Here is a 23,089-nt window from a genome sequence, read left to right as displayed (position 1 = left end):
CAAGTCAAGCCAAGCAATAATAAGGGTTTTGACTAACAACCTAAATTGAATAGAAATAAGAAAATAAAAATGTAGAACTACTCGAAGTACCACACGATGCTGGTGATCGAATACCAGGTCGGGTTGGTGGTCGAGTTGATATAAAAACAGTAAACAATCAAAATACGAAAGCTCCTAAAGATGGGGTAATCGGTTCATAAGTATTCCTAATCAACCTAGAATGTTTTACAAGCCTTAAGCAATCTATTCTCTAGACAATGAATTTCTAATCCTTGCTAATCCACTCTCGTGGTAGAAACAATCAACCTTAATCACTTTGTTACCCAACTCTCGTTGGAGAAACATGACTAAGCAGACATTAAAATCCAATTCATTATTGTCAACAAACTCCTTACTCATCTAATCTCTTAGGCTAAGTGAGTAAATCTCTGGCATTAGTTGATTCAGACATTTCATCGAACACCTCTCGGTGCAGAAATGCCTAGGATCTAATCTCAACCTCTTGGTCTGAAACTAGCACTAAGAACACCAATCCAAAAGGGAATTTTCATAAAATCAATCATGCTAAAACATCCTAACCGATTAAAAATACATACTAGCCTATCCCATCCCTAGAAACTTTGATTCACTACTCAGATTTCATGACAAAGAACATAAACCCAGAAACAAATAAAAGTTGTATAATCATAAAGATGAAAAATAGATAAATGTTTTATTAGAAAGAAGCAATAGCAAAAAGTAAACAGAATCCAAGTTGAAAGAATAACAAAAACTGGAAAATTTGTTCAAAGGAAAGTGTAAAAACGGCTCTCACCTCTTGTGTGTCAAAAATAGGGTTAAGAGGGGGTATTTATAAGGAAACAAGTTGATCTAGCCGCGTCAGCAGGTACCCAAAGGTCTACACAAAGCTAGACCCGAGCTCCACATCGGGTACATGATCGGATAGGCGATCGGGTGGTTCCATTCTTGGATCTGGATGATATACATTCACTAAAACAGGAATAACTCTTGAACCGCACAACCGATTGGCCGTAAATCACCACCATTAGAAACTTAACTCGATTTTGTGTAACTTTTATAAAGAAATCAGAAGCTGATCCACAACAGAAAAGCTTCATTAGAGTCGATCTTTGAGGGTATCGTCATGAACTCGACTAGGTGCTATTTGGCAATTTTCGGGTGGTATGGTCTAGTGCCTCCCTTTTCCTTCTTGATGCTTCAAATCCTCTTGTGTAAACCCCATAAATGACACCAGGTCCTTCCTTGTGATAGCTGCAACTTGTGAATCCTTCTTTTTGTTCTTTTTAGGCTCCAAAGTACCTGTTTTCATTTAAAATGCAACAATGCAGCAATGAAGGTCCTTCCTGGCATTAGTAAATGTAAATATCTAAAGTTAAGGACCTAAAAATGCTAAGTTTAGGCTTTAAACAATGCAAAACATGACTAAAAAGATGCCTAAAATGGTGTATAATAGAGAGACATCAAGAATTCACCTCATAATAATTCTGAATTAATAGGAGATAAGGAGAAGAGTGCAGTAACAAAGGATACTAATCTTAGGAACAAAAGAGCTGGTAGTTCTAACAATGGTTCTAATAATTCTCAGCAGAATAAAGCACCAATCCAGAAGCTAAGTAACCCTTATGCGAGACCATCCATCGACAAGTGTTTCTGATGTCAAGGATAATGTCACAAATCAAATGTTTGTACAAGTAGGAGAACTGTAGATTTTTTAGTAAAAGAAAATGAACATGAAGAAGAGGATGAATATGTTGGGGTTGAATTTGCTGAAGAAAAGCTGAATGAGATGATAAGTATTATTCTTCAATGGATCTTATTATCATCTAAGGAGGAAGGACAGCGAAAGAATCTGTTCAGAACACGATGTTCAATCAACGACAAAGTCTATAACTTGATTGTGGATAATGGTAGCACATAAAACTTAGTTTTCAGAAACTGGTTGAATATTTGAAGTTACCCACAATGTCACATGAAAAGCCATATGCTTGAGGATGGGTAAGTAAAGGCTCTCAGTTTCGAGTAACATTGTCTTGCAGAGTTCCGATCTCCATTGGTAAAGAATACAAAGAAGAGGTTTTGTGTAATGTTCCTGACATGGATGTTTGTCATGTCATACTTGGTCATCCTTGGTAGTACGATAATGGCCACTACAAGAATATTGACAATTCGTAGCGCCTAAACAACGCTATCTAACAATACTATAGCGTTTTAACAAGCGCTCTATTATCACCAGTTATAATAGGTCTATCACTTTTGATAACGGTTTTTGGCATTGCTATCATGTCTTCATCAAATATAGCACTTTTTTTTATGCAATAGTATATTTAACAATAGCAATTGCACTTTGCTATTAATTTTTACACCAAATATTATAGATATTACAATTACCACAATTTTTTTTTCTTTTTTGGATAATTTGACAAATTAAACAGAAAATACCATAATTTTATTATATTTATATAAAACAATGGTACAAAATATCATTACAAAGTAAAAATACATAAATAAAAGATAAGGTCAAATAACTCCTTTAAACCACCTAATGCCACAAAAACCTTATGAACACATCAGAAATTAAAGAGCTGAATATACGAGAGGCTAAAGAAAATCTACACTAACACATACAAGAGAGAAGAACACCACAAGTTCAGATCGGATAAAAAGAATTTTATCATTAGGCCAAGCCACCGTATCTGACACCTAGTCTCTTCTCCCACCAGTCCACAACCTCTTCCTCTGAAAACCAATCCAGTATTTGACACCTAGTTTCTTCTTTGCTAACATTGAAATCTGCAAATAAAAACCAGTTATACAACATGGAACTTGACATAAACATGGCACAAAGTTAAATCAACAAAAAAAAAAAAAAACTTATAGAAGAGAAACTTATAAGAAAACAAACTTAAGCAATTTGAGTTTCTCATATATTTTCTCACCAATGCATCAAACTTTGGTTTGTATTCAGGAGCAATACTGTAAACGTACTTAGAAACCTCAATCTCCGAAGCAAACGAAAAAATATCAACGAAAGATACAACTTAGCTTCTTAGAGAATCAAAATAAGGCAAGAAGAATACTTAAGCTTGATAACTACACCCAAACTAGTAGAAAGATTAAACCCTAACCTCGAATCTGACTTCACCTCAACTATATATGCAATCATCTTCACGATCTGATGTTCAACTCACCATACCGTTCCTCCCTTCCACCATCGAAAAGCCTCAGATCAACCAACGCTCCGCCGAAAAGGATTATCCAAAACCATCCTTAAATTAAATTAGGAAATCCCAACACGAAGAATTAACAAAATCATAATAATATATGAATGACAAACACAAATCGGTGAACCCTAAAAATTAGGAACAAACTCACCGACTAAGATGTGGAAACAACGACAGGCCAAGGACGGTGATGGAGCCACGCAGATGAAGATGACATGACGAAGGAGATCCCTAGCGAAACGTCCCTTGCCATATCTTCTTCGATTGGTTCAGCGGTAGAGACTGAACGGTGATGAGATCTGGAAAAAAAAGTAGATCTGAAAAAATGAGAAAACATGGAAAAAAATAAAATGAGGAAAGAGTAGAAGAAGTGGGAAAAAGAGATTAATTGGATCTATAAACATACGTCAAATTATGGGTCTTACGGAGAGAGAGATGGTGGAATTGGATCTGTAAGAAGGACGACAAAAACCGGACTTCTTGAGAGAGAAGAGAATCACTACAAGAATATTGTTTGTCTCTCTCTCTCTACCTGTGAGCAAGAGACGCTGAGTGACCAAAGAGACGAGAGTGAGGCAAAAAAATTCCCAATTTTTAGATTTCACAAAAATTTACCCCCAATCTTAATTTTCAAGCGGGGCTATTAATTTTATTTCCCGCTATTCAATTGTATAGCGTTTAATCAAATTGTATTTGCTATTGAATTGTATTTGTATAGAACTTCTATATTTAAAATTATTATCCCGCGTACTTTTTTTCCATAACCCTTAATTTCTAGCGTTTCAATTTTAACAAACGCTATAACATTTACAGACTTAAGTCAACTATAGCATAACTATGTTAATCGCTATCGTATAATGCTATTAATGCACCATATTCTTGTAGTGGACGTTAAATATCGAGGAAGAGATAACGTCTTAATGTTTCTATGGAATGGGCACAAGATTGCTATGGCTCCTGTTTCACACTTTGACAAAAATTCAGGAAGGAAAAATTCTAACTTCTTGTTATTGACAAATAGCAAAAAAGAGCTTGATGAAGCAATAAAAGAATCTAAATGTATGTGTCCAGTGGTGATTAAAGGGCTGATGAGTGTTGTAGCAGAAGAAGTAACAACTCCAAAAGAAATACTAGAAATTCTGCAAGATTTCAAGGAGCTGATTGCGGATGAGTTACCAGAAGAACTATCTCCTATGCGCAACATTCAGCATAATATTAATCTAATATCGGGATCAAGCTTACCAAATCTTCCCCATTACCTTATGAGCCCTAAAGAAAATGAAAATTTACAGGAACAAATTGAAGATTTGTTAAGGAAAGGGTTCATTCGTGAGAGCATGAGTCCTTGCATAGTACCTGTCCTTCTTGTTCCTAAGAAAGGAAATCAATGGCGAATGTGTGTAGATAGTAGAGCTATTAGTAAGATAACTATCAAGTATCATTTCCCTATTCCTCGATTGGACGACATGCTTGACGAGTTAACTGGTTCTAAAGTCTTTTCCAAGATAGATCTTCACAGTGGATACCATCAGATACAAATTAGGCCCCAAGATGAATAAAAAAGCTTTTAAGAGCAAAGATGGCTTGTATGGGTAGCTGGTAATGCAATTTGGGCTGTCAAACGCCCCTATTACCCTCATGCGGCTAATGAATCAAATTCTTTGTCTGTTTACAGGTTCCTTTGTGGTGGTTTATTTCGATGATAGTGATCTACAGTAAAACAAAAGAAGATCATTTGGAGCATGTGAGAAAGGTGTTGCAGGTTTTAGAAGAGAATAAGTTGTACATTAATATGAAAATTGTACATTCAGCACCAATAAGTTGCTCTTCTTAGGTTTTGTTGTTGGAGAAGAAGGAATTTATGTTGATGAAGATAAAGTGAAAGCTATTAGGAATTGGCCTGTACCAAAATCAGTAAGTGATGTACGCAGCTTTCATGTTCTTGCTACCTTCTATAGGAGTTTTATAAGATATTTTAGTACTATTACTTCTCTTGTTACCGAGTGCTTAAAGAAAGGAAAGTTTCAATAGGGTCTTGAGCAAGAGAAATGTTTTGATTTAATCAAAGAAAAGCTATGTACTGCACTAGTTCTAGCATTGCCTATTTTGAGAAAGTGTTCCAGGTTGAATTTGAAGCTATTGGAGTGCTGTTTTGTCTCTGGAAAACAAGACCAGTGGTTTTCTTCAGTGAGAAGTTGAGTAAAGCTCGACAAAAGTGGAGCACCTATGATCAAGAGTTCTATGCAGTATATAGAGCCCTAAGGAAATGGGAGCATTATTTAATTCAGAGAGAGTTCATTTTATTCACTGACCACCAAGCAATGATGTATCTTCACAGCCAAAACGTGATTAACAAAATGCACACTTGCTGGGTAAGCTTTCTGCAAAAATTACCCTTTATAATCCATCATAAGTTAGGTGCGCTTAATAAGGTGGCCGATGCTTTGAGTAGGAGGGCGTCATTGCTAGCTAATTTAGCACAAGAGATTGTGGGATTTGAGTTTATGAAGGAGTTGTATGAAAATGATGTTGAATTCAAGGAACTATAGGCCAAATGCAACGAGAAGCATCCTTTTGCAGATTTTCATATTCGAGAAGGCTATTTGTTTAAAGGAGATCAACTGTGCATCCCTTGCTCATCGCTAAAAGAGAAGTTGATCTGCGATTTACATGGGGGTGATCTTAGTGGGCATTTGGGCAGAGACAAGACCATTGCCAGCCTAGAGGAGCAATATTTCTGGCTACACTTAAGGAGAGATGCTGGAGCCATTGTTTAAAGGTGTTATATTTGTTAAGTATCAAAAGGCCAATCGCAAAACACTGGTCTTTATATGCCTTTACCTATTTCTGATGATATTTGGCAAGATTTGGCTATGGATTTTGTGCTGGGATTGCCTCGTACACAACGAGGTGTGGATTCTGTGTTTGTGGTAGTTGATAGATTTTCCAAGATGACGCATTTTATTGCTTGCAGGAAGACTGCTGATGCATCCAACATAGCCTAATTGTTTTTCAAGAGGTGGTGCACCTTCATGGGGTTCCTAAGTCAATTACTTCAAATAGAGACACAAAATTTGTAAGTCATTTTTCGATTACTCTTTGGAGGATGATTGGAACAGCTCTTAACCGAAGTTCTACAGTTCATCCACAAACTGATGGACAAATTGAAGTAACTAATAGAACTTTAGAAAATATGGTTCGGAGTATTTGTGGGGATAAACCAAAACAGTGGGATTTAGCTTTGCCTCAGAATTTGCTTACATCAATGCTGTACACTTTGTGACAAGGAATATGTGTGGGGATAAACCAAAACAGTGGGATTTAGTTTTTGAAAATATTACGATTTTTTAAATAAACGATTGGATGTAAATTTGACTCTCTTTTTTTTTTCTAACAAAGCAAAAAGGGTATTTTAGATAAGAAAATAACTCATCTAACCCTTATATTTTATGAGTTAGTTTAGTAATTAAGTTATTAATTTGGATCAATCTAATTTTTTTTCCTTGATTATATCATTAAACTAAATGGAACACTCACTCTTAAAATATGAAAGTTAGCACTTTTGACTAACTCTTTAATGTGTTATGTCATTATGTCATTATGCGTCTTATCGTCCTTGTAGAATGTGAGATGCATATGCATTACATTTGGATCCTTTAGTAGTCTTAACTTATTTATTGAAACGACCCGACCATTTTTTATTGTTTTTAGTACAATATTAAACTAGTGATCCCATACTCACTATCATCCTATCCTTAATCAATACAACAACGGAAATAACCAATAACATCAAACCAACAATTATCCAACAAATAAATCCAATAAATTAAATAACCAATTAAAACAATTATCAACCCTACATAAACCAATAATAAATCATTCAAAAATGTCATGAAGCATTAAACCAGCAACCTAGCAACTTTCTAATGACCCAACTCTAGCAACATAACAGAAGCTAGACAACATATCAATGAGCCACTAGAACATCCTCCTCTTTATTGTCTTGATTCCATGATCATACCTTGTCTTTACCTGCATCACAAACAACAATTAAAACGCATGAGTATTATCACAAATACCCAGTGAGTCAATCCTCCCATCTATTAGGCTATACACACAAGCAATTGAGAATTCAATGTTCAACAAACATCAAAAAATACAATCAAACCACAAAAATCAAGTATCAAGCGCTGCTGAAGGTTGGAGTCAACCAACACTAACCACCTGGTGAAGTTTGGTGTCGATCGACACTGGCAACCTGGTACAAATCGACACTAGCCATCTGGTGAAGGTTGGTGTCAACCGACACCTCCAAATGGTGTCGACCAACACTCACTAGATCCCTCGCGCCATCCTCGCATTTGGTGTCGATCGACACTGATGCCAAGCATCATTTTCCTGCATTATCCAAGCATCGTTTTCCTGCGTCATCCAGTGTAAATCTCCTTCCCATAACGCCTCCCACTCGAACAAGGCATTCATAGGAGCGAATCCAAGCCACAGAGACACGAAAATCACACAAATATTCAAGGGAATCAATCACAAAATTCATAAATACACAAAACAGAGAATCTCATGCTTAGATCAGCCATGGTCATGCGCTCACCTTTCTAACAAGAAGATTATTACCCTAAACCCACGAAAACAACCAACTAGCACTTCACAACGTCATTAGCCTTAGATCTCCACTCAGCAAGAAGGATCTCTCAAGAACAGCATGGATTCTTCACAAAAACTCTTAGGAACTATTCTCACTCTTTGGAAGGATGAAAAGTTGCTACAATCAGACAAAGCGTCGAGTTTCTCCTTTTATATCTGACCTTAGGATTTCCTACACAAAACCACATCAAACCGACGCTCTAAAACCAAAATCGGCCAAACCGCAGATGTTGGTGTCGACCGACACACCTAAGGTGGAGGGAAAGTCTTCTATGCCACTAATTGAAAAAAAAAAAATCAGGATTGCCACTATATAATCAGTATGCCACTCATAATATGTAATTCCCTCTTTAACCTTAATGAATTGATTTTATTTTATTTTGTTTTTTAGATATAATCTGAAAAAAAAGAAAAAAAAAATCAAATCTCTCTTCCCTCCCCCCCCCCCCCCCCCACAAACGTTCTTTGGAGCATACACACAAACGTTCATTTTTGATTATGGAGGGCAATATTCAGAGGAGCATGAATGGATTTCAAAAAATGGTTTATACGCTATATCACTTAAGACCTCTTCTTTGGAGCAAATAACTTTCTTGTTGCTAGTTGATAAGATAAGGAGGAAGATTGGGATAGATGAAACGAAGGGTATGTTGAAATTGAGCTATAGTCTATCTAATGCTCGGAGAGAGTGGTATATTGTAGATGACGAAGACGTTTTTGTCTATCTAACATCAGTGGATAAAGAAGGACTTAAACATGTGTTGCATGTAGAGTTATTTAGCGATTTGGAAGCAAACCAGAGGGTTGAGCAACTTTCAAGAGTAGAGCGAGTAAGTTCAGTTGGTTTAAATTATGGGGAGCTGGTTTCAAATGGCAAAGCTGTTGATGTAGAAAATGCTGGCATTCTAACTATTTTCAACCCGTGTGAACAACAAAATGAGCCGATTATTGAGGAGGTGTTGGAGAGTTTTGTTAATGAAGAGATTATTGTTAATGAAGAGTGTGAGAATGTAGGACAAATAAATGAAATTGTGGCTGATGTTTCAGATTCAGATATGGATGATAGGCATGAATATGTAGAGCTCCCATCTAATGTAAAAAAAAGTCAGTTTAAAGAATGGGAAGATGGTACATGTCTTGAAATAAATCAAGTATTTTGCTCTAAGGAGGCTGTGCCAAGATCTGGTTCATAGAGCTGCAAATAAGAACTGCTTTAATATTAAAACAGTTAAGTCGGATGCGGGTCGACTTATGCTAAGATGCAAGCAAGCTTCAAAAGATTGTTAGTGGTATTTATGAGTTGCAAGATTTAAGAATTCTAACTATTTTAGTGTAGAGTACACAGAAATATGCACACATGCTCTCGATGTGTCGCGAGTACAAGCATTAGTAAACAAAAAGGGTCAACACGATTAGTAGCATCGATTTTGCATGATGTCTATCCAGGTCAATTCAACACCCCTACTCCTAAAACCATCATGATCATCGTGCAAAGAAGACTTGGTTTGCAGTTGTCATACTCTACTGCCTTGAGAGGTAATAAACAACATGTTAGTGATGTGCAGGGGTGTCCTGAAGCAAGCTACGCAAAATTATATTCTTATCTGCACATGTTAGAGACGGTAAATCCTGGGACAGTAACCCATGTGGAATTGGATGCAGAAAAACGGTTCAAATATCTGGTTATCGCTTTGGGCGCTTGCATTGAAGGATTTAGGGCAATGAGGAAAGTGATACATGTGGATGCAACACATCTTAAAACTAAATATGGTGGTAGGTTAGTTTTTGCAACAGCTCAAGATCCTAATCATCACCATTATCCCATTGTGTTTGGTGTAATAGATGGTGATAAAGATGTGAGTTGGAGATGGTTCTTCAAAATGCTGAAAATTGTTATACCAGAAGAACTTGGATTGTTCTTTATGAGCGATAGACATGGAAGCATCATCAAGGCAGTATCTGAGGTGTACCCGAGCGCACTATATGGTCACTGTGTTTGGCATTTGTCTCAAGACGTGAAAAAGCTAAGACGGACAAGAATAATGCTGCACTTAAATTCGTGGAATGCGCTCATATTAATACAAAGAATGAGTTTGAGAAAGAGTATGGTGATTTTAGGTTGAGGTTTCCAACAATGGTTGATTATTTGGATAAGAGCATAGGGATGGATAAGTGGTCTAGGTGTCATTTTGGAGGAGACAGATACAACATTGACACTAGTAATGCCGTAGAATCCATGAATAGTGTGTTTAGGAATGCTAGGAAGTACTCTCTGCTACCTCTGATTGATGCGATTCTTGAAAAGTTTTCAGAGTGGTTTACAAATATAGAAGAGAATCTGTTGGTGCATGTGAGACAAAGAAACTTGTACCGTATGTGGAAAATGTATTGCATGATCGTTGTGCAGTGGCATCACATCTAAGTGTCAAAGAGCTAAACAGCTTCCACCTTGAATATAGTGTTATAGGACTTGATGGTAAGACGTATTTGGTGGACTTGAAAATGAGAAGTTGTTCTTGCAGATTTTTTGATATAGACAAGTATCCTTGTGTTCATGTGATTGCCCCAACCAGGAATCCGATGAGGAAGGAAGGAAGAACTATGAATATCCAAATCCATGAGTTATGCTCGATTTATTATTTGATAGAGACTTGGGCATTGGTATATTATAGAACGATTTTTTAGTGCTGCATGAGTCGAGTTTGAGTGTTCCTGAAGAAAAATGTCAACTGTTCGCCTTACCTTTAAGGTACACTCCAAAAAAGGGAAGGACTCAAGAAAAGAGTTTTTTATCTGCGGGAGAACGTTATCGGAAGAAGAGGAACAAGTCTTGGCCTGGCATAAACTTGGACTATTGGTTGCAGCCTCCTGAAACCTATTAATCTGTGTCTTTGCATTGTACTTCGATTTTTTGTATTATGGTAGAAGTAAAACTTAATCTTTACTTGTGTTTAGATTCTCTTGTATTCGTTACAACCAGGTTCTACTAGGTACAACTATGACTTAATTTGTACTCGTGTTTCGATTCTTTATTTTGTTGGGTATAACCAGGTTCTACTAGGTACAACTATGAATTAATGAGAAAGTAGCTGTTAAGTGAAATTATGATTACAAAACAATAAATTAGTTACAGTAATAATAACACTTTGTACAAGAATACCAATCTGATGCAAAACTTATAAAATAATTCAAATTATGTATTTGAGTAAAACGTCTTCCATTTTACTAAACACTCTTAATAATATAAGGAACACTTTCTACAACTTAACCTATTTTATCCAAATGGTTATGGAAATTATAATTTTTGAAAATTTATCTTATCCAAACCTTTTAGATGATAATTAATGATGTAAAGTAATGTGTCCAAACTACATCAGAGTATAAGTTCTTCAAGTCCAACCACAAATACACCAATATCTCTAAAGTCCAACTATGGCGAGCAGCGTACAACTGTACATGTAGGTACAACTATGATTATATTGCGCCGCCATTTATCATAGAACCCCACACACCCACACGTGCACTGTTATTTTATTAGAAAACGTTGGATATTTTTTTTTCTTCCTATAAAACGGCTCAGAAAAGGGATCGAGGGTTACATAAACTAGAGAGAGGAAGGAGACAACTGTGGGTTCTACGGTTCACGATTCTTTCAACGATTTTGGGTTGAAAGTGAAAATGCTAGTGCTCTGTTTATTCTAAAATCATGATGTATTTGTTCTCAGTTGTACTAATGTTCTCAGTTGTACTAATGTTCTCAGTTGTACCAATGTTCTCAGTTGTACAAATGTTCTTAGTTGTACCTAGTTGTACCTTATACCTAGTTGCACCGTTTACTCAATTCAACCAAAGTACACACAACCTGCAACAAGTATTCAACGAAAGTACAATATCAATCAGATAGTTCCTACAACAACATCAGTTCTAACCATAACACCAAATACCGCGACCTAGTTGTACCATTTACTCAATTAAACCAAAATACACACAACCTGCAACAAGTATTCAACGAAAGTACAATACCAATCAGATCAGTTCCTACAACAACATCAGTTCTAACCATAACACCAAATAACTACCATTGAACGGCTAATTCTTCACTTTCTTTTGAGCGGCTACAAATGGTGTCTTTAGCTTCCATGTTGCTACCCTTGCTCGCTTCTTCCCAGTTTCTATCACAGTTCCACTGTGCTTCCTCTTCTTCTTCTTCTTCTTCTTCTTCTTCATCATCATCTCTTCTTCTTCTTCTTCTTCTTTTTCTTCTACTTCTTCTTCTTTTTCTTATTCTTGCTCTTCTTCTACTTATGTCACTTTCCTTGTCCCTCTCCCAATATAGACAACCAATTCACGTGATTGATAATTCATGGAACTAGGTGTCACAAAATTCATATCATCCATGGGCTGAGGCGTGTATGTTTCTTTCACTCCTTTTCCACTCTCATGCGCCACACATCTTTCAAGATCAACCACTCTCACATCTAAACCCTTGATTTTTTCCTCTACATCACCAATTTTTTGTTTAGCAAACTAAACCCTTTCTCCATAGTCTCCTTTAACTGTAACAGCGACAATGCAGGTTCAGGGAGTTCATCACCTCCGAGTTCATCAACATTCTCATGGAATTCATAGAAGATTTGAACATTTTTGTGCTCTAAGTCTGTTTAGTAAACACCCTTCCAGAATATTTTCTTCTTCTTCACGATAAGATGCTCTCTCCAACCATCAACAATGGGATATATAAAACCTATCCCTTCATCAGCAGAATTATCGTCTATTATGCGCCTTAAAAGAGCTTTCTCTTCCTCATCCGGTTTCAAGATGCTTGTTATATTCTACAAACAATATATAAATTTAAATCAATACTTCTTTAAGGAAAACACAAACAATTGAGGTTCCAAGATACCAAACTCTAACCTTAATACTTCCAAGTGCTGCATTTATTTCATCCAATGAAAATCCTCGCATTAAACTTTCAGAGAACTTGTACTTGCACATGCGGGGACAGTCTTTCTCTGCGGTACAGAGCTACTCTGAATTTGCATTGAAGATGTGGAATACACTCAAATGCCAGAATCTACACATACTAATATCCAATTGTTAAAATCAACTAATATCCACAGTAATATCTAATTGTTAAATAATAATATCTCAATGTAACCTCCAAAGGAATGATGAACCCAGAAAAAGTGATCTGCGCATTTGGTTTCACAGATCCCTTTACGGATCCCTTTAAGTTCGTCATCGCCGACCGGATCCCATTCATACATTTATCGAATGAATAACGTCCCCATGGAAACTTCTCACAAGCATCCAAATCATCAATAACACTCAGAATAAACTGATCTATGTTTCCATCGGCCTTTGACTTCGCTACCACTATCTTTCTTAAGAAGTACAAGATAGTCAACTTCCTCCGGTCTGTACTGCTTTTCTGCATTTCCTCTAGTTTTGCTTCCACATCACTGATTTTGATTTTATCATTTCTTCCAAACACCCTCTGAACACACTTGTAAGACCACAACTTTTTATCCTTATAATAAAAAGTGGGGTAATCATGGCAGTCCAATCTAGTTAAAAGTGCATGTTCTCTCAACGAATACCTAACAGGGACTCTATTTACCAGAAACCAGCATTCTCTTTGCATTTCCGTACGAGCTGTGCGAAGAAAAAGCATCCACATGCCTTGAATCATGTGATTTGGCTCCTGAGGCATATGGAATATGAAACGATCTGACCCGTTTTTTTTTTTTAAATAATAAATAATAAACTACAACTAGTGGTCCCATACCCACTAGCCACCTAACCACAAGCACAACCAACAGCGGAAATAACATATACCAATATCCAAACAATAATCCAATAAATAATAACCAATAATCAAATATAACAATACTCCAATATCAAACAACAGGAAACAAGGAACCAGCAACCTAGCAAGTTCTAAAGACCCAACTCTAGCAACCTAGCAATGCCAGACAACATCCAGTCGAGTCCCTAGAACATCCTCTTCTTCATTGCCTTGATTCCACGTTCACACTTTGCCCTTACTTGCATCACAAATACAAATTGCAATGCATGAGTATTTTATAAACACTCAGTAAGGCAATCCTCCCATCTACTAGGCTATACACACAAGCAATAGAGATACTCTAACCATCACACAACAATCAACAAACAAACCATGCATTGCATCGACCGACACAAAGCTTGCATCAACCGACACCAACAGGGAACAACATCGACCGACACATGGTATGCATCGGTCGACACAAGGTTCACTTGCATCGACCGATGCTTCCACTTGCATCGACCGACGCATGCTCAACATCACGCGAAAACCCTAATTGCATCGACCGACGCCTCCACTTGGCATCGACCGATGCTCCTAGGTCAATCCGCGCCCTTCTCGCACATACATCGACCGACGCACATAGTGCATCGACCGATGCGCATGCCGAGCATAGTTTTCCCCAAAGCTTCTCGCCGGATCTCCGTTCCTGCAACCACAAGAATCGATCCCAAGCCACAAGAAAGCTTCCTAACGCCTCAAATAACCTTCTAACAAGCCTAACAACACATAAACAAACAGATCAGAGGAATCTCCAGCTTAGATAAGCCATGGTCATGCACTTACCTTTGCCAAGACGAATCTGAACCTAAAACCAACAAGAAGACACCTCCAGGAAGCTCCTACAACGATCCCAGCTTCCAATCCAAGAACTCACCATGAACACTCAAGAACACCAAGAACTCTTCTCTCCCTCTTTCGTTTCTCTCAAAAGCGGCTAAACACGCCTAATGAGACAAAACTCGAGTTTAAGAGTTTTCCTAACCCAAAACGCGGCGTTTAACTTAAGTCAAAACGCATAAACTCAACCCTGCATCGACCGATGCAATCCCTAAACCGGGATTTCGGTTCGCGGGTGTTACAAAATATGTGCTTAAACTGAGAATGCTCTCTAAACCATTTCCGTTCTAGCTCAAATTGATCAATGTAATTTACCGTCTGTGTAATGACCCTCACCAAGGGGTAAAATTTAAAATAAAAACCCCTGGTCCAAGGACGTGCAAGGGACACAAATGGAAGACAAGGAAGGAGGGTAGAAGAATTACGGAAGTAATGTCCGAGAAATTCTGGATGAATCGAGAGATGGCCAATGGTACCATGTACCATGTACCGTACCGGACGTACATGCACGACCGAACGTACCAGATGAACGCCGAATGGACAAGGACGTGAAGCAAGAGTGGGAAGGAGTCCACTAAGGAAGGTGAATAATTTATTGAAAGTGGAGTTAGTGGAATCTCCACTAAGTGATTTTTAAATGACTAAATTAATTTAAGTGGGATTTTCCACTAAGAAATAATTTATTCAAGAGGAAGAAAGTGGGAGACAAGGTGGGATTCTCTTGGACAAGTGTTGGACTTATTTATTAAGTGTCCACACATGGAGATTAATGGTTTTGAAGATGAACACACTTCAACCATGCATTGGGCCAAGTTTTCGCCCATTCTCTCTATTTAAATGCCTCCATCCTCTCATTTTTTGCAAAAAAAAATCTAAGGGTGAAGAAGAGAGAAAGAGAGAGAGGAGAGTAAGAGAGAAATTAAGAGAGAAAAGGAGAGAAGAGTTGCCGCAAGGGAGAAAGAGCGAAGGAGAAAGGAAGCAAGACAAGACTATCGACTACTGCAAGTGTTGAATCGAGTGGGAAATCGATTTCAACAAGGGAAAGGACTCAAGTGTGCCATGAAGGAGCCTTATCAAGAAAGTCCGACCACTCCTTACCAGAGATCGCCGGTTTTCTGTGAGTTCAGGCACATATTTCGCCGGGCTAGATGGGGATTAAAGACATCCATCTAGTGCACGATTTGCATGAGCATTTAGTTGCATTTTTACTTGAATTTCTTTTGTGATCTTTTTGTTTAAATGCATGTGCTGTGAGGTTACACCGGTTGCTAGTTCGAAATGTTCTAGTAACAAGGATGGTAACTAAGTTAAGATACTTGTAAAATTATGAGCCTAAAAACCATAAAAACTCAAGTATCAAATTTGGTGAAGTTTTAATACGTTTTAGTCCGCGAGAAATTCCGGCTAGCGTAGTAAGATTGGGGTATTGTTATCCTTCCAATTCCGTACCACATGCAGCCGCGACATGCAACCCATGTTCGTGTGTTTGTAGGGTTGGTTGAATCAAACTTTGGCACTAGGCCTTATCCAAAAACTCTAAGATCTTTTGGTATCGGTTTTGTAATAAACTCTTTTCATCTAATAAAGTATTCGGATTTCTGTTAAACGGGCGAGTGGTACTGATATAGACTTTGTCCGAGTCGGCTCAATGCACGGCGAGTCTGTAGGGTTATAAAGCCTTAAGGATGTGCTGTGTGGTCGGGAACCTCACCGATGGACTGGCCAAAGGGTCCTGATTCGTTCTTGCACCCGGCCGGATCGGTTGTGAACGTTTCCATAGTGGCGTCCCGGTGCCGTCCGCGGTCCGCCCGGCCATACGGTGGTTCGGGGGCGTTACAGTCTGCGTCATAGTATACCTTGTGCCTAGTTTACAACTCTTGGTGTATTCAAGTGGATAGAAGAACATATCCTCTGGCTGCAGCGGTTGCTCTTCATCATCATCATTTGTATCCTAAAAATTCATACCAATTCACTTACTTAATCCTAATACAACAAATTTTCTTCTTTACTAGTTGTAAAGAACCACTAGTACTCATGCTATTGTACCTGAGCATCTGAGATTTTTTCTTCCCCATCACCTTCTGCTTCTCGTTCTTCTGTTGCTTGTGATAGTTCTGTGGGAGGTGATGGTTTTGTGAGAGGATTAGTTTCGTCGGGAGTTTCTCCTATTTCTTCAACTGCTATTTCTGTGGAGTCATATATTCTACCACCATCTCTTACAATAGCCATTGCTAACAACAAAAAGAAACCAAAACAAAACAAATTACATTATGAAAAATACCAAAGAACAACCAAAACACAACATGATAAATCGCTACTAATATGATTACCTACGACTGAATATGATAGAAAACTAGAAACTAACTATTAAGATGCCAATTTCGACAAAGAAGATGAAAGTAGGCGACAGATCTTACAAAGAAGTTGAAGAACACAGTCGGACCTCATTGGGGAGAAAGGTCGATGGAATAGATGACTAGCCGGGAGAAGAGTTAACGCCGGACCTCATCGATTCAAGCGTTTACTTGTCGGAAAAAAGGAAAAACTTTTCGGAAAAGGGGTTCTGTCGGAATCGGAAGGGAAAACGGAAAACAGAGGAACACAGGTCGGGGGTGGAACCTCGTTGGGGGTCGGCCATGGAGAAATCCTCTCCTCTCTTATCTCTTACAATTAGGGTAATTTTAGTGGGTCTCAATTTAGATTTTGGGTAGATGGGACGGGTTATAGGTTATATTCGAATTGGGTCAAATAGGTTGGTTGGGTATGTAATTTTGTTTTTTAGGGTTTTTAGACTTTTTTCCCCATTTTCCGTTTGAAAAATATTGTTCAATGAAATAAGAAATAGAAGGGTGGCATTTTTTATCGACTTTTGCGAGATAGTGGCTTTTAAGCCATTCTTCCCCTAAGGTGTTGTTCGACACCCTATCCCCAAGAAAACTCTTGGTTCATGGATGTTACATTTATTTTGAATTTTTGAAAGTAAACTCATGATAAATTATCATTTTTATAGAAATATTCTTAATATATTATTTAGTTAATTTCATGATAGTGTTGATGTGTCAGTTAAGACTTTTTTACAAATATTTAAATAAATAATTGAAATTCAAATTTTACTCTCATTAATACATTTTATAACTGTCTTTTATAGTTAATATGGTAGAGAGAAGAAACTGATATATAAAATATAAAACAGCATTCATACAAGAAAATTTTATGTTTTAAAATTAAATATGTAACATAAAGAGTATTGAAGAAAACAATCAATGAAGGAATCTGAAAATATTAACAAATATGCTGTTACTTATGCTTATATTGTACATACATGTGTATGTAAAAAATGTATATATATATACACATATTCATGTAAGGAGAATAAAATAAAATAACAAAAATGGGGAAAATTCTAATATGTCTCCTCTTCTTAATTTTCATCTCCATCCAGAAAATAGACTCTATTCTTATATTTAGGAAATTTAATATCGAAATTTCGAATCATCTTGCAGGTAATAAAAAACTTATGATCAATTGCAGATCCGGTAAAAGTGAAGCGACCAAAGTTGTGTTTCTTCCCTCTAATACTGAATGGAAACTAAAATTTACAGTTTACCCAAAAACTTTGATATGGTGCAACTTATGGAAGGTAATTAATTTCAAAGTTTACTTTTATTTCTTTCACAATCTTCCAATGTGTAATGTTTCTACAATATTTTCTCGTTTTATGTTTAAGTTACTTATTTGAAATACTTATCATTTTTGTTATCATATATTTGTAGGGACCTGATTATGTGCAACATGCAAAGTTTAACGCGTTTATTGGGAAAGAAAGTTTTATACATGATATATGTGGGGGTAGGAAGCCTAACATATGTTTCTGGCAAGCGCAAGAAGATGGAATATATGTAAGAAATAATGCAGCTGGAACTTTTAAGTTAATGTATAAATGGGATAGAGTATGACATAGATATTACTTTCATTTTATCTTTCTTTTTAAATTTAAAAAAAAAAAAATATTGTTCTTTTAAAAAAAATACGTAATAATATGGATTTGACCCCGACTAGACTATTTTCTAAACCAGCTACAAATTTTGGTCTATTGAAATAATAAAACAACAATTTATACAAATACAAGAAATTATTTTAAACAAATTATATCATATTTTCTGTGTAGCATAATTTTCAATTGCTAATATATTCATAATATATTAATTTAATGGTTAAGAACTCAACTCTCTATTATTACTAGATAAGGGCCCGCATGATGTGCGGGTTTAAAAATTGTTGAAAAAAATAAATCCTAAACCTTAAACAATTTTTTAAAAATATGTAAAAAAAATTTATTTCCTAAAGTAAATATATAAATAATTTAAGTTAGAGAATATTTGTATTTACCTTCATACATTTATTTCTATTTATATATTTTTAATATATTATAACAATTGTTACAATAATCTAAAGCTAAATTATATCCCACTAAAACTTTTGCCAAATACTCATCATTAATAATATTATTATTGTCAATTTTCAAAAACATTTCACAACTTATTCACAAAATATTTTACATGCAACAAATTCATCAAAGCAACATCTAATAAGTAACTACGTATAATTTTACTCTATGTTTTACCATTAAAAATATGTTCTTACACCCAAAATATTTTATTGTTAAATTATGCTCTTTATCATCACCTATAAAATGTCTTCTAAACAAATTAAACAAATTTTATGTTGCTAGACTTTCATTTTGGCATAATTATAGATCTTATAATTACTAAAATTGTTTTGTGACATAATTTCTTTAACCATGAAGGTTTTTTTACTCCAAAGATATTTTGGATGAATAACCGGTGAAAATTATCTACTCGGTTACAATGATTTTATGACTAACCCAATAAAAGTTAAGAAATTGAAAGAAAGTTAATATAATATAATAAAAATAAAAATTTGAAAATTATAATCAGGATGGTATATATAAGTCTTAGATAATTCAGATATACAAAATAGAAACTTTATATACAATCCAAAACATGATATATGTCATAATCACGTTAAGGATCAACGATCTATTTACTCTTCAGAAGTATCCAATTGTACCAAAACAACTTAAAGCTATGACCTCGTCTCAAATAATCTTGAATCATAAATTCTCAACTTATTTACCCGAATCAAAAAGTTACCATATATTTCTCCATATACCTTGTTTAAACGGTTTACGAACCTAATCCGATAAAAAACCACATAAACCTGGTTTGAAACCAATTTTAAAATGGTATACCATTCTAACTTCCCAAATTTGAAACTGCTTCTCAATTACTCGATCAAGCAACTATTGTTTCAGTACCGAAATCATCAATATTATTCAGAAAAGACAACTCTAAATTTTGACCAGAAACATCAACCACCAACTTATCTTCCAAACTTATAATGCTACGAACTGTAGAATCACTTTTAGAACTCCCATCAGTGTCTCCATCCTCGATTAAATTAGTTGGCATTATATACTCCGATTTCATTTCATTGCATCTGATAGCTTCTATTGAAAACCCCGCACGAATCAAAGACCCACACAATAGATTGACAAAATTTTATCAGAAAAAAAAAATCAAAGATCAAAACTTTCGATATAAACATGCAATTTTATGTAGATATAATGTTATTTTCTTAATTAGCTGTCCTATTATGTTTTTAAAAAAAAGAATTCTTTTAACATAACTTATGTTATTCTTTTTATATTTATTATTCACTCATTATTTATTAATAATAATATACATGCTTAGTGAATTATTTTTCTTGTTTATACATGTCAAAATCTTATTGAGAAAACACGTATAATATAAGTAACGTACAATGGAAAATAGATTAGTTTTTTTAATTTTTCTTTTTGATTTAGAAATTTTTTTAGATATGAATATGTAAATTTTATTTAGGTTTAATGTTATTTTCTTAATTAGCTGTTTTGAAAAATAATAATTTTTTGACACGTGTCAACATCTCATCAGTGTACTTGACACATGTCAAAATCCTGTTAATGGCTAATTTGAAAACCCAACTTTATATAATAAAAAAATTTAATTTAATAAAAATATTAGTTGAGGCTTCAATTCAAGTTTTTTTCCTAACTGCCAATCGGTTCTTCATAATCTTCGTTTTCTTCGCATGTGCCTTCACAAATCTTGTTGCAGTACTCAGTGTTCGAAATTGGTTAACCATAGAGACATAAAAAAATTTTATTTATTTTTTTGTGCAAACAAAGACATAAAATTTAATGTGTTAGGTTATATAGTATAATTATACGAACAATTATGGATGACACATAGTATATTTATTTTACCATGTAGTGGTTGAAAATCTTTGTAACAGTGAAACTTTGATATGGATGGCACCTAGTATATTTATCTTACTTGTTTTTTTTTAAAATATAATAAGATTACAATTATCTTATGCTTTGTTTTACGAAGTTTGAAAATTGTGATTTCTGATCGTTAAAATTGACATGTGTCACGATCTTATGAGTTACTAACTTTGATATTTAATCGTTAAAATTGACACATGTCACGATCTGGTGAGTGTTTAACTTTGATCTCCAATCGTTAAAACTAACACGTATCACGATCTGATGAGTTACTAACTTTGATATTTAATCGTTAAAATTGACACATGTCACGATCTGGTGAATTTTTAACTTTGATATCTAATCGTTAAAACTAACATGTGTCACGATCTGGTGAGTTACTAACTTTGAGAACCAAGGTTTATATAATAAGATTACTAAAGTCGAGAGATATTATATAAATGAATTATAATGAAATTTTCTTCCTATATAAGATGTATACAAATTACTCAATCTTTATTTAGAGACAATTTAGTCCAAATAAAAATTAGTGTGGTTTCTAAATTAAACTTCATTGCTTTGTGTTCAATCATATTTTTCTTCCAAAATTTCTTAAGTTCGCGACAAACTTGTTGGAGAAGGACTAAGCACCCCTTAAATAAGCTTAGATAAGCCATGGTCATGCACTTACCTTTGCCAAGACGAATCTGAACCTTAAACCAACAAGAAGACACCTCCAGGAAGCTCCTACAACGATCCCAGCTACAGATCTCTACAGGAACAGCTTCCAATCCAAGAACTCACCATGTACACTCAAGAACACCAAGAACTCTTCTCTCTCTTTCGTTTCTCTCAAAAGCGGCTAAACACGCCTAATGAGACAAAACTCGAGTTTAAGGGTTTTCCTAACCCAAAACGTGGCGTTTAACTTAAGTCAAAACGCATAAACTCAACCCTGCATCGACCGATGCAATCCCTAAACCGGGATTTCGGTTCGCAGGTGTTACAGATTATGTGCTTAAATTGAGAATGCTCTCTAAACCATTTCCGTTCTGGCTCAAATTGATCAATGCAATTTACCGTATGCGTCACAGTATACCTTGTGCCTAATTTACAACTCTTGGTGTATTCAGGTGGATAGAAGAACATATCCTCTGGCTGCAGCGGTTGCTCTTCATCATCATCATCTGTATCCTGAAAATTCATACCAATTCACTTACTTAATCCTAACACAACAAATTTTCTTCTTTACTAGTTGTAAAGAACCACTAGTACTCATGCTATTGTACCTGAGCATCTGAGATTTTTTCTTCCCCATCACCTTCTGCTTCTCGTTCTTCTGTTTCTTGTGATAGTTCTGTGGGAGGTGATGGTTCTGTGAGAGGATTAGTTTTGTCCGGAGCTTCTCCTATTTCTTCAACTGCTATTTCTGTCGAGTCATATATTCTACCACCATCTCTTACAATAGCCATTGCTAACAACAAAAAGAAACCAAAACAAAACAAATTACATTATGAAAAATACCAAAGAACAACCAAAACACAACATGATAAATCACTACTAATATGATTACCTACGACTGAATATGATAGAAAACTAGAAACTAACTATTAAGATGCCAATTTCGACAAAGAAGATGAAAGTAGGCGACAGATCTTACAAAGAAGTTGAAGAACACAGTCGGACCTCATTGGGGAGAAGGGTCGATGGAATAGATGACTAGCCAGGAGAAGAGTTAACGCCGGACCTCGTCGATTCAAGCGTTTACTTGTCGGAAAAAAGGAAAAACTTTTCGGAAAAGGGGTTCTGTCGGAATCGGAAGGGAAAACGGAAAACAGAGGAACACAGGTCGGGGGTGGAACCTCGTTGGGGGTCGGCCATGGAGAAATCCTCTCCTCTCTTCTCTCTTACAATTAGGGTAATTTTAGTGGGTCTCAATTTAGATTTTGGGTAGATGGGACGGGTTATAGGTTATATTCGAATTGGGTCAAATAGGTTGGTTGGGTATGTAATTTTGTTTTTTAGGGTTTTTAGACTTTTTCCCCATTTTCCGTTTGAAAAATATTGTTCAATGAAATAAGAAATAGAAGGGTGGCATTTTTTATCGACTTTTGCGAGATAGTGGCTTTTAAGCCATTCTTCCCCTAAGGTGTTGTTCGACACCCTATCCCC

The 23,089-nt window shown here is 35.8% G+C and overlaps 1 protein-coding gene, 1 long non-coding RNA gene and 2 pseudogenes across 4 annotated transcripts; 2 read left to right on the top strand and 2 right to left on the bottom strand.

Annotated features, from left to right (window-relative positions):
• Positions 1-2,457: 2,457 nt before the first annotated feature.
• On the bottom strand, positions 2,458-3,940 carry LOC104707318 (uncharacterized). Of its 3 annotated transcripts, none has more exons than XR_754616.3 (4): positions 3,649-3,940; positions 3,394-3,541; positions 3,147-3,287; positions 2,458-2,811 (listed from the first exon to the last, which is right to left on the bottom strand). It is a non-coding gene; the product is annotated as an uncharacterized LOC104707318 (long non-coding RNA). The 3 variants fall into 3 exon arrangements; XR_015564304.1 differs by having other exon boundaries at positions 3,668-3,862; XR_015564305.1 differs by having other exon boundaries at positions 3,394-3,559; positions 3,668-3,814.
• A 4,608-nt stretch (positions 3,941-8,548) lies between these two features.
• On the top strand, positions 8,549-10,323 carry LOC147940201 (uncharacterized; annotated as a pseudogene).
• A 2,239-nt stretch (positions 10,324-12,562) lies between these two features.
• On the bottom strand, positions 12,563-22,114 carry LOC147940199 (uncharacterized protein At3g43530-like; annotated as a pseudogene).
• LOC147940200 (S-protein homolog 9-like) lies at positions 17,975-18,565 on the top strand. The gene is made up of 2 exons (XM_087462696.1): positions 17,975-18,229; positions 18,363-18,565. Exons 1-2 carry the CDS (start codon positions 17,981-17,983, stop codon positions 18,543-18,545), a joined length of 432 nt encoding a protein of 143 aa, XP_087318822.1. The 5' UTR covers positions 17,975-17,980; the 3' UTR covers positions 18,546-18,565.
• Positions 22,115-23,089: the final 975 nt, after the last annotated feature.

This window comes from Camelina sativa, chromosome 8 (genome assembly GCF_030686135.1).
Source record: "Camelina sativa cultivar CO46 ecotype springtype chromosome 8, ASM3068613v1".
NCBI classification, from domain to species: Eukaryota; Viridiplantae; Streptophyta; class Magnoliopsida; order Brassicales; family Brassicaceae; genus Camelina; species Camelina sativa.
Note: the sequence above shows the minus strand (reverse complement) of the source record. Positions and strands in the feature narration are given on the sequence as shown.

Coding starts and splice junctions, on each gene's coding strand:
- LOC147940200 (XM_087462696.1), top strand. CDS start 17,981: ATGGGGAAAATTCTAATATGTCTCCTCTTCTTAATTTTCATCTCCATC. Junction 18,230..18,362: donor TATGGTGCAACTTATGGAAG/GTAATTAATTTC, acceptor ATATATTTGTAG/GGACCTGATTATGTGCAACA.